Source organism: Paramisgurnus dabryanus, chromosome 8 (genome assembly GCF_030506205.2).
Source record: "Paramisgurnus dabryanus chromosome 8, PD_genome_1.1, whole genome shotgun sequence".
Taxonomy (NCBI): domain Eukaryota; kingdom Metazoa; phylum Chordata; class Actinopteri; order Cypriniformes; family Cobitidae; genus Paramisgurnus; species Paramisgurnus dabryanus.
The window spans coordinates 30,089,552-30,100,933 of record NC_133344.1 but is presented as its reverse complement, the minus strand read 5'-3'; the positions used below and the strand labels follow the sequence as shown (position 1 = coordinate 30,100,933).

The 11,382-nt window shown below is 37.4% G+C and overlaps 1 protein-coding gene across 1 annotated transcript; it reads left to right on the top strand.

The window, feature by feature from the left end:
- Positions 1 to 9,427, top strand: camkk1b (calcium/calmodulin-dependent protein kinase kinase 1, alpha b). The gene is made up of 17 exons (XM_065280162.1): positions 1 to 110; positions 623 to 946; positions 1,898 to 1,945; positions 3,101 to 3,154; positions 3,249 to 3,300; positions 3,380 to 3,510; positions 3,602 to 3,638; positions 3,731 to 3,752; positions 5,059 to 5,147; positions 5,222 to 5,421; positions 5,508 to 5,561; positions 5,639 to 5,712; positions 7,272 to 7,359; positions 7,444 to 7,572; positions 8,036 to 8,133; positions 8,242 to 8,268; positions 8,632 to 9,427. The coding sequence occupies exons 2-17, from the start codon at positions 689 to 691 to the stop codon at positions 8,702 to 8,704; spliced, it is 1,434 nt and encodes a 477-aa protein (XP_065136234.1). The 5' UTR covers positions 1 to 110; positions 623 to 688; the 3' UTR covers positions 8,705 to 9,427.
- The last annotated feature ends 1,955 nt before the right edge of the window (positions 9,428 to 11,382 follow it).

The following is an 11,382-nucleotide window of genomic DNA, read 5'->3' as shown; positions in this document are numbered from 1 at the left end:
TTTGCCTCTATGATCCCTCAGTCCTCAGTGCTTGTGGAACACAAAGGTTTTTGTACCTGGTGAGCAGAAGAAAGACTTATGGCTGACAATATACAAACCTGCTGGTGTTTGTAAGTACTTACAATATTCACAGTAATCTTGTAAGAAACTTGTAAAACTTTAATAAATGATGTTGTTTTGATTGAGGTTAACTTCTTATGCAACACTTTAAGTCTGTGGTTACGTATTGGCTCTTATTCCTGTAATATATTCTGAATTCTTTTCTGAAAACGTATTTGCTTTTTATAGTATTGAATGAAAAAATGTTGCTATTTTGTATAAGATAGGATTTTGTTATATTAACAATATACAATTACAAATGTAGCATTCACAATAAACAGTATGCTCTGTTCAGAGATATTTTTATATACAGATGGTGATGTGATGACATTTTTGTGTTTCGATAATAACCGCATTGAACAGATGCAGTTTCTACAGCTTTTTTTTTTACTTAAAATGTGCCTCAAAATGTTATTAAATAATATATGTTTTTGTTTTGTTTCTGAAAGAAAGAAATGTCACCAGTTTTAGATTACACAATTTCCAGGCTTTATTCTAATATTACACCTTGATATTCCCACAGACCCTCTGAAGAACACTGAACACTTTAAAGATGTTTCATGTGGTATAAGCAGCTCAGACCAACACTATGAGTGCTGACACACCCAACAGACTGGATCTGGACCCAGATTACCATGCAGAACTGGCTGACATGGTAGCAGCCATGAATGTGGCTGCCAACAGGCAGACCCCACCCAATGGCTATAGAACCACACCGCATCGATTCAGTCTCTCAGATCGCAAGCTGTCCTTGCAGGAGCGATCGAGTTACCAGAGCAGCACTAACCCAAGGACAGCCAGGAGACCCACTATTGAATCCAAGCGGGTGTCTATCTCTGATGGAGATGTGAGTTGTACGGTAGATTTTATACCAAATCTATGCATGTAGGCTGATGCATTAAGCTCATGGGATTGTAATGCTATTTTCTGTGAATGGTCTTTTGCAATGTTTCAATGCAAACACTTGGTAGGGAAAAAGTTTGCTTACTGCCAAAAAAAGTCAAGAAATGATCCTAAGCTTTCACCCTTTAAAAATCCCCAAAATGTACAATTTAGTATAGATATATGTAATGCATTTGGTGGCAGTATGCACATGTGTACCTCTAAAGTGCTAATATGAACTCTTTAGGTACAAATGTGTACTTTTTTGGAAGGGTACTACTTCAGTGATAAAAGAAATGCAGCAATTTTGCAAAACAACATATATTTTAATGTTACTTTAAAGGTATAAGGTTTAAAGGCTTTTTCCGGGGTGGATCATTAAGACTATTGGTCCTCCTAGTTGTCAATCAGGAGTGTTGCGCAATTGCATTTTTTTAAAAAGTGGAGAAGACGGTTCCTTTCTAAAATTCGAGAAAATCCTCCGCTACACCTTTAACTTAAAGGCGGGGTGCATGATTTTTGAAAAAACACTTTGGAAAGGGAGTCGTGCCGAGTACCAAAACACACTTGTAGCCAATCAGCAGTAAGGGGTGTGTCTACTAACCAACATCGTTGCCTGGGTTGCGTATGTGTGGGGCGGGTCTATCAAAAGATGGTCCAGATTCTATTTGGGTAGGGGCGTGTTTGTTTAGGTGATTTTAAATGTCAACATTGGCTTTCAGAGATCATGCACCCCGCCTTTAACAATTTAAGTTAAACAATTGTAACTTTTTTATAAGTTATGTCAACTTATCACCAGTCAAAACTTAGGTAAAAAAATAGTAGGTTGAATTTACAGTGTAGGGACCATTTTTTTCTGACAGTGTATCGTACTTGCATTTAAAAATCTGTGGCAATTCTTCCCTTCTCTATTCAGGACTGTGTTCAGCTCAACCAATATAAACTGAAGAATCAGATAGGAAAGGTAAGTGTATGGACTGGTTGGCAATTTTTACATTTAAAATTATGCATTTGGCAAAGATTTTTATCCAAGCTATACATTTTTTATCAGTATGTGTGTTCCCTGGGTTTGAACCCATGACCTTTTGCGCTGCTAACACAATGCTCTACCACTAAGCTAAACAGGAGCATTTGGCACAGTTATATAAGTTTATACCACGGGCCGTTAAGTGCTTTGTTCTGACTGGTTTAAAAATGTTTCACAGGTATGCATTATTTTTCAAAAAATGCACACATGACCTGTCGAATGTCTTAAAGGAACACGCCCACATTTTGGGAATTTTGCTTATTCACCATATCCCCCAGAGTTAGATAAGTCCATACATACCTTTCTCATCTCCGTATGTGCTGTAACTCTGTCTGACTCAGCTCCTGCTAGCTTAGCTTAGCACAAAGACTGGAAGTGAATGGGTCCAGCTAGCAAACTGCTCCCAATAAGTGACAAAATAACGCAAACAGGGAACTATATTCTCGGAAGGCGAAGCACTGCTACTTGGGCAAAGTCATTTGTTCCCGAGAAGCACCCGAGAAGCCCCCTGGTGAGGAGCAGAGAGTTCGGTCAGAGTTGTGCAAATCACTCCGCCCAAGTAGCAGTGCTTCGCCTTCTGAGAATATAATTCCCAGTATGTATAGTGTTAAAAGATGGCTGTGTCTCATATGACCTTGTTATTTGTACACGCTGTGACTATACAAATCACAACACATAAATAGGAAAATGTCACTTATTGGGAGCAGTTTGCTAGCTGGAGCCATTTACTTCCAGTCTTTGTGCTAAGCTAAGCTAGCGGGGGCTGCGTCAGACAGAGTTACAGCACGCACGGAGATGAGAAAGGTATGTATGCACTTATCTAACTCTGGGGGATACGGCGAATGAGCTACATTCACAAAATGTGGGCGTGTTCCTTTAAAATAACCACCAAACAATGTCTGTGGTAACCGTGGTATAAGCATGGTATAAATTGACTCTGGACTTTAAATTAGTGGAAAATAATAGTGTAACGGCATAATGGTGTAACAGCATTAACATCTTGGGTGTGCATTATTTTCGAATAATTTAACAGCCCATCGTCAATTATTCCTTACACCATATGTTTTAAAGGTTATCTACCTTTTTACCCAGGGTTCGTACGGTGTGGTGAAATTAGCATATAATGAAGATGACGACCAGTACTATGTAAGCAAATGTGAACTGAAATAAAAATCATTATTATAATATCATAATCTAGCATATATACTGCTTGCAACATTATAATATACTTTTATTGTAGGCTATGAAGCTGGTATCCAAAAAGAAGCTAATGAAGCAGTTTGGATTCACAAGTAAGCAATAAACATACAATGCGTGTGAATGAATTACAGTAACTTAATTATAAGATAATGGTGTGTGATGGTTTTGTAGGGCGTCCTCCTTCCAGAGAATCTAACGGATCACAAGAAAACCTTTTAAAACCTTTCGGCCTGGACCGAATGTATCAAGAAATTGCCATCTTGAAGAAACTTGACCATCTTAATGTTGTTAAATTAGTTGAGGTGGGTCAGAGCTAGTGTCCTTAGCCTTACCAGACAAGTTACAGATTACTTCATTTATGTAATGTATAACTTAACATCTGTCGAATGATAGGTTCTTGATGACCCTGCTGAGGATAACTTGCACTTAGGTAAGTATTTATATTATTAGTCAGCAAATTATAACTGTGCGTTAGCATCTATTGTCTTATCTTATTTTTGTCTGTTCTTTCTACGTTTTTAGTCTTTGATTTGGTACCTAAAGGGTGAGTAATATAATAGCACCTATAGGCCGTAATACACACTCAGATATAAAGGTACAAAAGCTGTCATTGGGGTGGCACCCTTTCAAAAAGTACAGCTTGGCGTGCAAAGGGACGGATTATGGCGATGATGTGCCCTGGGCACGGATGTCTCAAAGGCCCCCCTGACCTCTCAAAATCATATCACAGGAGAAGATTCCATAAATATTTTACATTTCTACATTTAGCAGACATTTCATTACATTTCAGGTGTAACAGTCGTTCACCACAGGCATTTAGGGGCTGGAAACACCAAAACTTTTAAACACGGCTGAAAATGCCTTGAGGACGCCGAATGCCAGCTGTTTTTCAGCCGAGCGCTTTGGTAGCTGTGATACTTCAGCTGTAAGCCGGTTGGTTGCTGTGGTAATGTCCCGCCCCTCCTCCGCTGTAATTGGACGGCCATGTGAGAACTGACATTGACGAGCGGAGATTTCACTCAAAGTTGAATATTTTTGAACTCTCAGCGCTCAGTGCGGAAAAAAACAAGAGTGCCGGTTTTCAGCGCGGAAAAAAACAAGAGTGCCGGTTTTCAGCGCGGAAAAAAACCCGCTAGCTGCTTGCTTATTTGAAAACGCCGAGTTTCCATAAGAATCAATTGAAAACATACGCTGGCCGCGGGCGTAAAAGCTTTGTGTGTCCAGCCCCTAAAGACAGTGAATTTATACGTGACACATTTGTTCGTTTTTTACTCTTGCCATTAGAGAAAATTAACGTTCTCCTTCACAGTTGCTGACTGGCAGGGTGAGGAAAAGCTGTCCTTTTGTGCTTTCTTATGACTGATCCACTTGGTTGTGGTTTTAAACTCATTTTTGTTTTGGTTTTTGAGTACCGGTAACCATCTTCTACGCGTGACTTTTATATTACGCAATGCTTTTCACTCGCCTCTAGATGTCTCTCTCAACAGCGCAGCAATAGATTAAAATTATTTATTTGATTTATTTACTAGTTAATACTTTGCAACTGCAAAAAAACCTACATTATTCTTCAATATTTAACACAATTTTACTGAACATAAAATTAAAATATTTATTTGAAAATAATAGACACAGTAAATTTGACAGGGCCCCCTGCTGGCCCAGTGCCCTGGGCAAGTGCCCAGTAGGCCCGTGCGTTAATCCGTGCCTGGGCGTGCATATTAGTTCCTGAAAGATGCATATTGCATATTGGTACCTAAATTAGGGTACCGTCCCAATGACAACTTTTATTTCTGACAGTGTACTGTAGCTATACTCAAGTTTTTTTTGTTATCATTTTTGTCTGCTCCTAGTCCGATAATGGAGGTCCCTACTGACAATCCCCTATCAGAGGACATGGCCCGTTACTACTTCAGAGATGTCATTTTAGGAATTGAATATTGTAAGTTATCGTACATAGGATGTATTGTCATTTTGTGCAAAATAAGCTGCTAATTCATATATTTTATTTTTTAGTACACTACCAGAAAATCATTCACAGAGACATCAAACCCTCAAATCTATTGCTGGGGGATGATGGGCATATAAAGATAGCAGATTTTGGTGTCAGTAATGAGTTTGAGGGTAATGATGCTCTCCTGTCAAATAGTGCGGGTACTCCAGCCTTCATGGCGCCTGAAACTCTGATTGATCAGGAGCAGAGATTTAGTGGAAAGGTAAGAGCCAAACATCTTCATTACGCTGCATATGAACTGTAAAGTCCTTAACAATTTAACAGTTTCTCAATTCTCACTGGTTTCAGGCTTTAGATGTATGGGCAATGGGAGTAACATTATACTGTTTTGTCTTTGGAAAGGTAAGACCTTGTTTATTGTGGTTTTATGAGCTTGTGTACACCAAATGCAGATCTGTTAATATTTTTTGTGTGTGCAGTGTCCCTTTCATGATGATTACATCTTAGGCCTTCACGAGAAGATCAGGACAATGCCAGTGGAGTTTCCAGACAAGTAAACACACAACACGCACCCAAACACATCACTAATGGATGTCTTTGTAAAACACAATTGATGGATTAAATGAACAAAAATCATGCAATAATTAAAAAAGACTTACTAATTAACATATGTATTAAACAAAATAAGCACATTTAACCCATTTACTCCTAAAACGCCTAAAACCTATGTTATTCTAGGATAAATACCCTTATCTTCTGAGGGTTTTCAGAAAAATCCAAAGAATTGTCATCGTCTACCAAAAACTTAATATCTAAGCATATGTAGCACTTAAAAAAAACATGAAATAAAAGTAACCGACGGTAGATGTAATGTTTCGGCACGCAGCATTGGGCGCAATTGTTAATGGTGCAATGAGGAACTTTAAAGGGACACTCCACTTTTTTTTAGAAAATATTCTCATTTTCCAGCTCCCCTAGAGTTAAACATTTGATATTTACCGTTTTGTAATCCATTCAGCCGATCTCCGGGTCTGGCGGTTCCACTTTTAGCATAGCTTAGCACAATCCATTGAATCTGATTAGACCATTAGCATCGCGCTCAAAAATAACCAAAGAGTTTCAATATTTTTACTATTTAAAACTTGACTCATCTGTAGTTACATCGTGTACTAAGACTGACAGTAAATTAAAAGTTGCGATTTTCAAGGCACTTATGGCTAGTAACTATACTCTCATTCTAGCGAAATAATCAAGTACTTTGCTGCTGTAACATGGTTGCAGCAGGCGCAATGATATTACACAGCACCTGAAAATAGTCCCCTGCTATTGCAAGTTACTAAAATGGGACTATTTTTGGCTGCAACTTTACATTTTCCGTCGGTCTTAGTACACGACGTAACCAAGGTTTATATAGGAAAAATATCAAAATTCTTAATTTTTTTAGGCGCAATGCTAATGGACTAATCAGATTCAATGGATTGTGCCAAGCTATGCTAAAAGTGGTACCGCCAGACCTGGAGTTCAGCTAAATAGATTCCAAAACTGTAAAAATCAAATGTTTAACTCTAGGGGTGCTGAAAAATGAGAATATTTTCAAAAAAGTGGAGTGTCCCTTTAAGTAGGATCTCTTGACAGTAATGCAATATAACCTACACAACTATATTATCAGTGGTGTATAAAGACCTTACACAATGAACTGTATTGTTTTTATTACCTTAGATAAGCTGTTTTATCTACATACACCGCGGGTCATGGAAATCGCCGGCGTAGTTCTACAGTAGCCCTAAACGGACAAACTGCTCTACAGAGCGCAGTTCGTCATTACGTTATCTCAGAAGATGACATGTTTGTCCTGTGGCAGCTACCAGAGCTTCTTTATGTGTATTGAAAGAGAATCGGAACTGTGGCTTGAGCCTTTGGTTGCAATTCACAGTCTCACCTCTAGAAAAACACTTAAATTACTTGACAAGTGCAGTTGTCTTTCTGGTGTTAACATATTTGCTATTAAAACAAATATGGGACATGTAATATTTGTAAATATTTGTATTTTGTTTCATCATTATCACAGCGTTTTATACAACACGTGCGATTTCTTTTGTTTTGTTTGCACAGGCCTGTGATCAGTGAAGGACTGAGTGAGCTCATCCTCAAAATGCTGGATAAACTCCCTGAAACTAGAATCACAATACCTGAAATAAAGGTGAATTTGTTATTCTGAGAAAGGTGTTTTGTTAACGTATGCACCTTTATAACAGGTTTTTGTGATTATGTGTAATCCTGTTAGTTGCACCCGTGGGTAACACTTGATGGTACTGATCCGTTACCCCTGGAGGAGGAACATTGCACCGTTGTGGAGGTGACAGCAGAAGAAGTCCAGAACTCGGTCAAGCTTGTTCCCAGTCTGTCTGCTGTGGTGAGTGACGTTTCGAAACTTAAATGTTTTGCTGATTTTTTTGTGAAGGCAATTCTTGCTTAAGTAACACAATAAGGGCCAGATTTACTAAACAGGGCAAATTTGCAATTTCAATGAAGCGCCAATAAGAGTGGAAATGTGTGTCGGTAACATTATAATATTTGTTTCCTGTTGTCCGAATTTGTCAGTTCTGTTACTGTCAAATTTTGTTACATCAACACTGTTACTGTTGTAAGGCTGTAACCTTACCAAAAGTACACCATAGTGTATACATATTGATAACTTAAAGGTACACATGGGTATCCAATATATTTTTATCTTTACCTAAATGGTACATATAGAATCTTTTTTAAAGGTACCATCCAGTGACAGTGTTTGAGGTTAGTTTTTTTTTGTAAAAGTATAAATATTTGTTTTTATATGCTTAATGCAATTAACTTTGCACTGCATTTCTTTTCCCAAGATCCTTGTAAAATCCATGTTGCGAAAGCGCTCTTTCAGTAATCCATTTGAGGGTCGCAGGCAGGGCAGGTCTATGTCGGCCCCTGGAGGTCTCTCCTTGTAAGTAACAAAAATAAGTCCTCAGACCACTGCATGCTGCTTTATCCTACTGTATGCTGATGTTGATAATATCTAATACTTTTTTCATTTTCTTCTCAAATTCTGCAGGGATATGTCACTATTTCGCCCTTTAAGGTAACTTTTAACTATCATGTGATAATGCCACACTGTAAAAAAAATGCAGCGAAAATTAAAACAACTTGGTTTTGCAAGTCAACCTTCTATTTTAAGTTTTGACCTGTGATTAGTTGACATAACTTATAAAAACAAGTTGAAATTGTTAACTTAAAACTTAATTTGTTAAGTTAATGTAACATAAAAATATACGTTGATATGACAAAAAATTATGCATTTTTTACCATGCACAACACGTCTTAGTCAGGATGAATCAGTAATTATCTTTAACATTAAAGTACTTTAATTGTATTTTAAGTTGTTTTTAGTGTGATAGGTGTTTGTATCACACATTCATGTTATGATGGTTCATCTGTCCTACAGCAGGGGAAGTAACAGTGTTGGCAGCAGAGAAGGAGAACTGGAAAATCTTATTGAGGATGAAACGTTTTCATGAGTTTGCAGTACTTATAAACCGGACCGATTGTTTGATATTAGACGAATGTTTCTATGTGTATTCGCAATGGATTATTTCTTGCATATATTTTCCTGTGTTAACTTTTCAATTCTATAAACATGGACAACTTTTGGAGCACCTTTAACAGGGTCATGAACTGGCCTATTTTAATATTGTGTACTTTTTTCTGCTGTCCACTAATAGCGAAGGTTTTTACCTAAAAAAAAGTCATAATAAGTAATAGGCTTTTATTCTACCCTGTTTTTGTGGGTGTGCTGCATGGAAGACTTGGAAGTAACCGCCCACTGCTATTATTGGGTAACAGTGTTGTATACTGTGTGAAATGTGAAAAGTTTCAACCCCCTGTCTGTGCATGTGTGGAATGACACATTGTATTTATTTATCACATTAAGGTCTTTTGCATGATGTCATAGTCACACACTTTTCAAAACAAGCTGTATGGTTTAAAGAAAAGCTGTTTTTGAAATTAAAGGATATTTTTATGAGATTTGGAATTCTCAGTTCACGACCCCTTTAATAATAACATGCAGTATGTAATATAAGCATGTGTAAAATGTAGCTTACAACTGTTGTATATTTATGCATTTAAGGTTGCATTTTAGTGCCAAATGTAAAGTCTGTAATGTAAAAACTGTTTATAGATTTACAGAATTGTGTGAGTTTGTGCTAATGACAGAAAAGCTGGCATATGATGGCAACACACAAAAAACTTGAAAATCGTATAAGTTTGCATGATATGTTTAATCTGTTCTGTGTATTTTGAACAGATACTTGAAGTTTCAAATAGTGCACTTTTAGGTTGCTCTGTGATCAGCACAAACAATCTTTAAATGTAAAAAAATGTCTATTGTGCAGTATTACAGGATAAGAGCAGAAACTTCTACATATAGTGTTATAATACTGTTATTTATGTTATGATGACTTCACTTTAAATGTATGGTCAATAAACTTGATTTCATTAGAAATGCATTTTCAGATAACATTACAGTTGAAATCGTATTATTGCTAGCCGACACTTACAGTATACTTTTACAAGTAAATTATATCAGGCATATAAAGTGTTTTTAAAACTAAAACAGAGCATTAATCTTTTAGTGAAATATTTAGTGGATATTAATTCAGATGTACATTCACAAGAATTTGTTCCCTGTGCTTTCATTGCAAACATTTTGCTTTGGTACGATTGCCATAGTGACTTGAAAGGTGTGTGCTGTATTTGTGTGAATCTGAAGCTGGATTGGAGTGGATACTAAAAGAAAATAGGACATTGGATTGTACAATGCAGCTTTTTATATCAGAGCGTCATGGGTAATTCAGGACACAGGATGCAAGCACATTCATATTTTTTTCACATCTATACTTCTGCTTTGCTGTATCCCTCCTATTTAAAAGAAAAAAGAAAGCGACACAATAGTGGGCTTTTAATAAACATGCAGAGACTGTAAAGTACATTGTTGCTGCATAGATTTTATGTTTTTTTGTTGAAACATGTACTCCAACAGTTAGTTCACGGGGTGTTAAAAGTGAGGCCACAAGGACAATAGTGTGGCATACAATGGTGTACAACTACACAACATCAAAGCTGTAATAAGGTGTTCAGAAGGCTCTGTATTTTTATGTTTTCACATTATGCAAGCAGATCCCCAGCACACATCCAAGTTCTAGCACGGGGCCTGTTGGTCTGGTCTGTATAATACCAACACTTAAAAAATATGTTTTTTTCCTGGGTCAAAAGGGACAAAACCCAGTCGTGTGTCTCTGAAAATCCCAAAAATGAGTTAAAACAACCTAGAATTTTGGGCTGACACAAACCCTTATAGGTTAACTTAAATGTTATATATATAGGCTGTGATGAGTCTTGATTTCTATTGAGACATTCAGATGGTAAAGTCAGAATTTGGCGTAAACAGAATGAGAAATTGGATCCATCTTGCCTTGTTACCACTATACAGGCTGGTGTAAATGTGTGGGCGAGGTTTTCTTGGCACACTTTAGGCCCCTTAGTGCCAATTGGGCATTGTTTAAATGCCACGGCCTACCTGAGCATTGTTTCTGACCATGTCCATCCCTTTATGACCACCATGTACCCATCCTCTGATGACTACTTCCAGCAGGATAATGTACCATGTCACAAAGCTCGAATCACTTCGAACTGGTTTCTTGAACATGACAATGAGTTCACTGTACTAAAATGGCCCCCACAGTCACCAGATCTCAATCCAATAGAGCATCTTTGGGATGTGGTGGAATGGGAGCTTTGTGCCCTGAATGTGTATCCCACAAATCTCCATCAACTGCAAGATGCTATCCTATCAATATGGGCCAACATTTCTAAAGAATGCTTTCAGCACCTTGTTGAATCAATGCCACGTAGAATTAAGGCAGTTCTAAATGCGAAAGGGGGTCAAACACAGTATTAGTATAGTGTTCCTAATAATACTTTAGGTGAGGGTATATAGCCTTTGTGTATATGATGGGCATTTTATCTGTGGTCCTGAGTCCTAAGAACAGATATTCATATCATCCACTTATATCCATTTATAATGATCAAAAAGCATTTTAAAAGGATTTACAATTCATCCCGAGTCATGTGTTGAATTTATGTACCAGTTATGTAATGTTTCTTTAAGACACTTAACAGCAGGTAAAGCTAAATT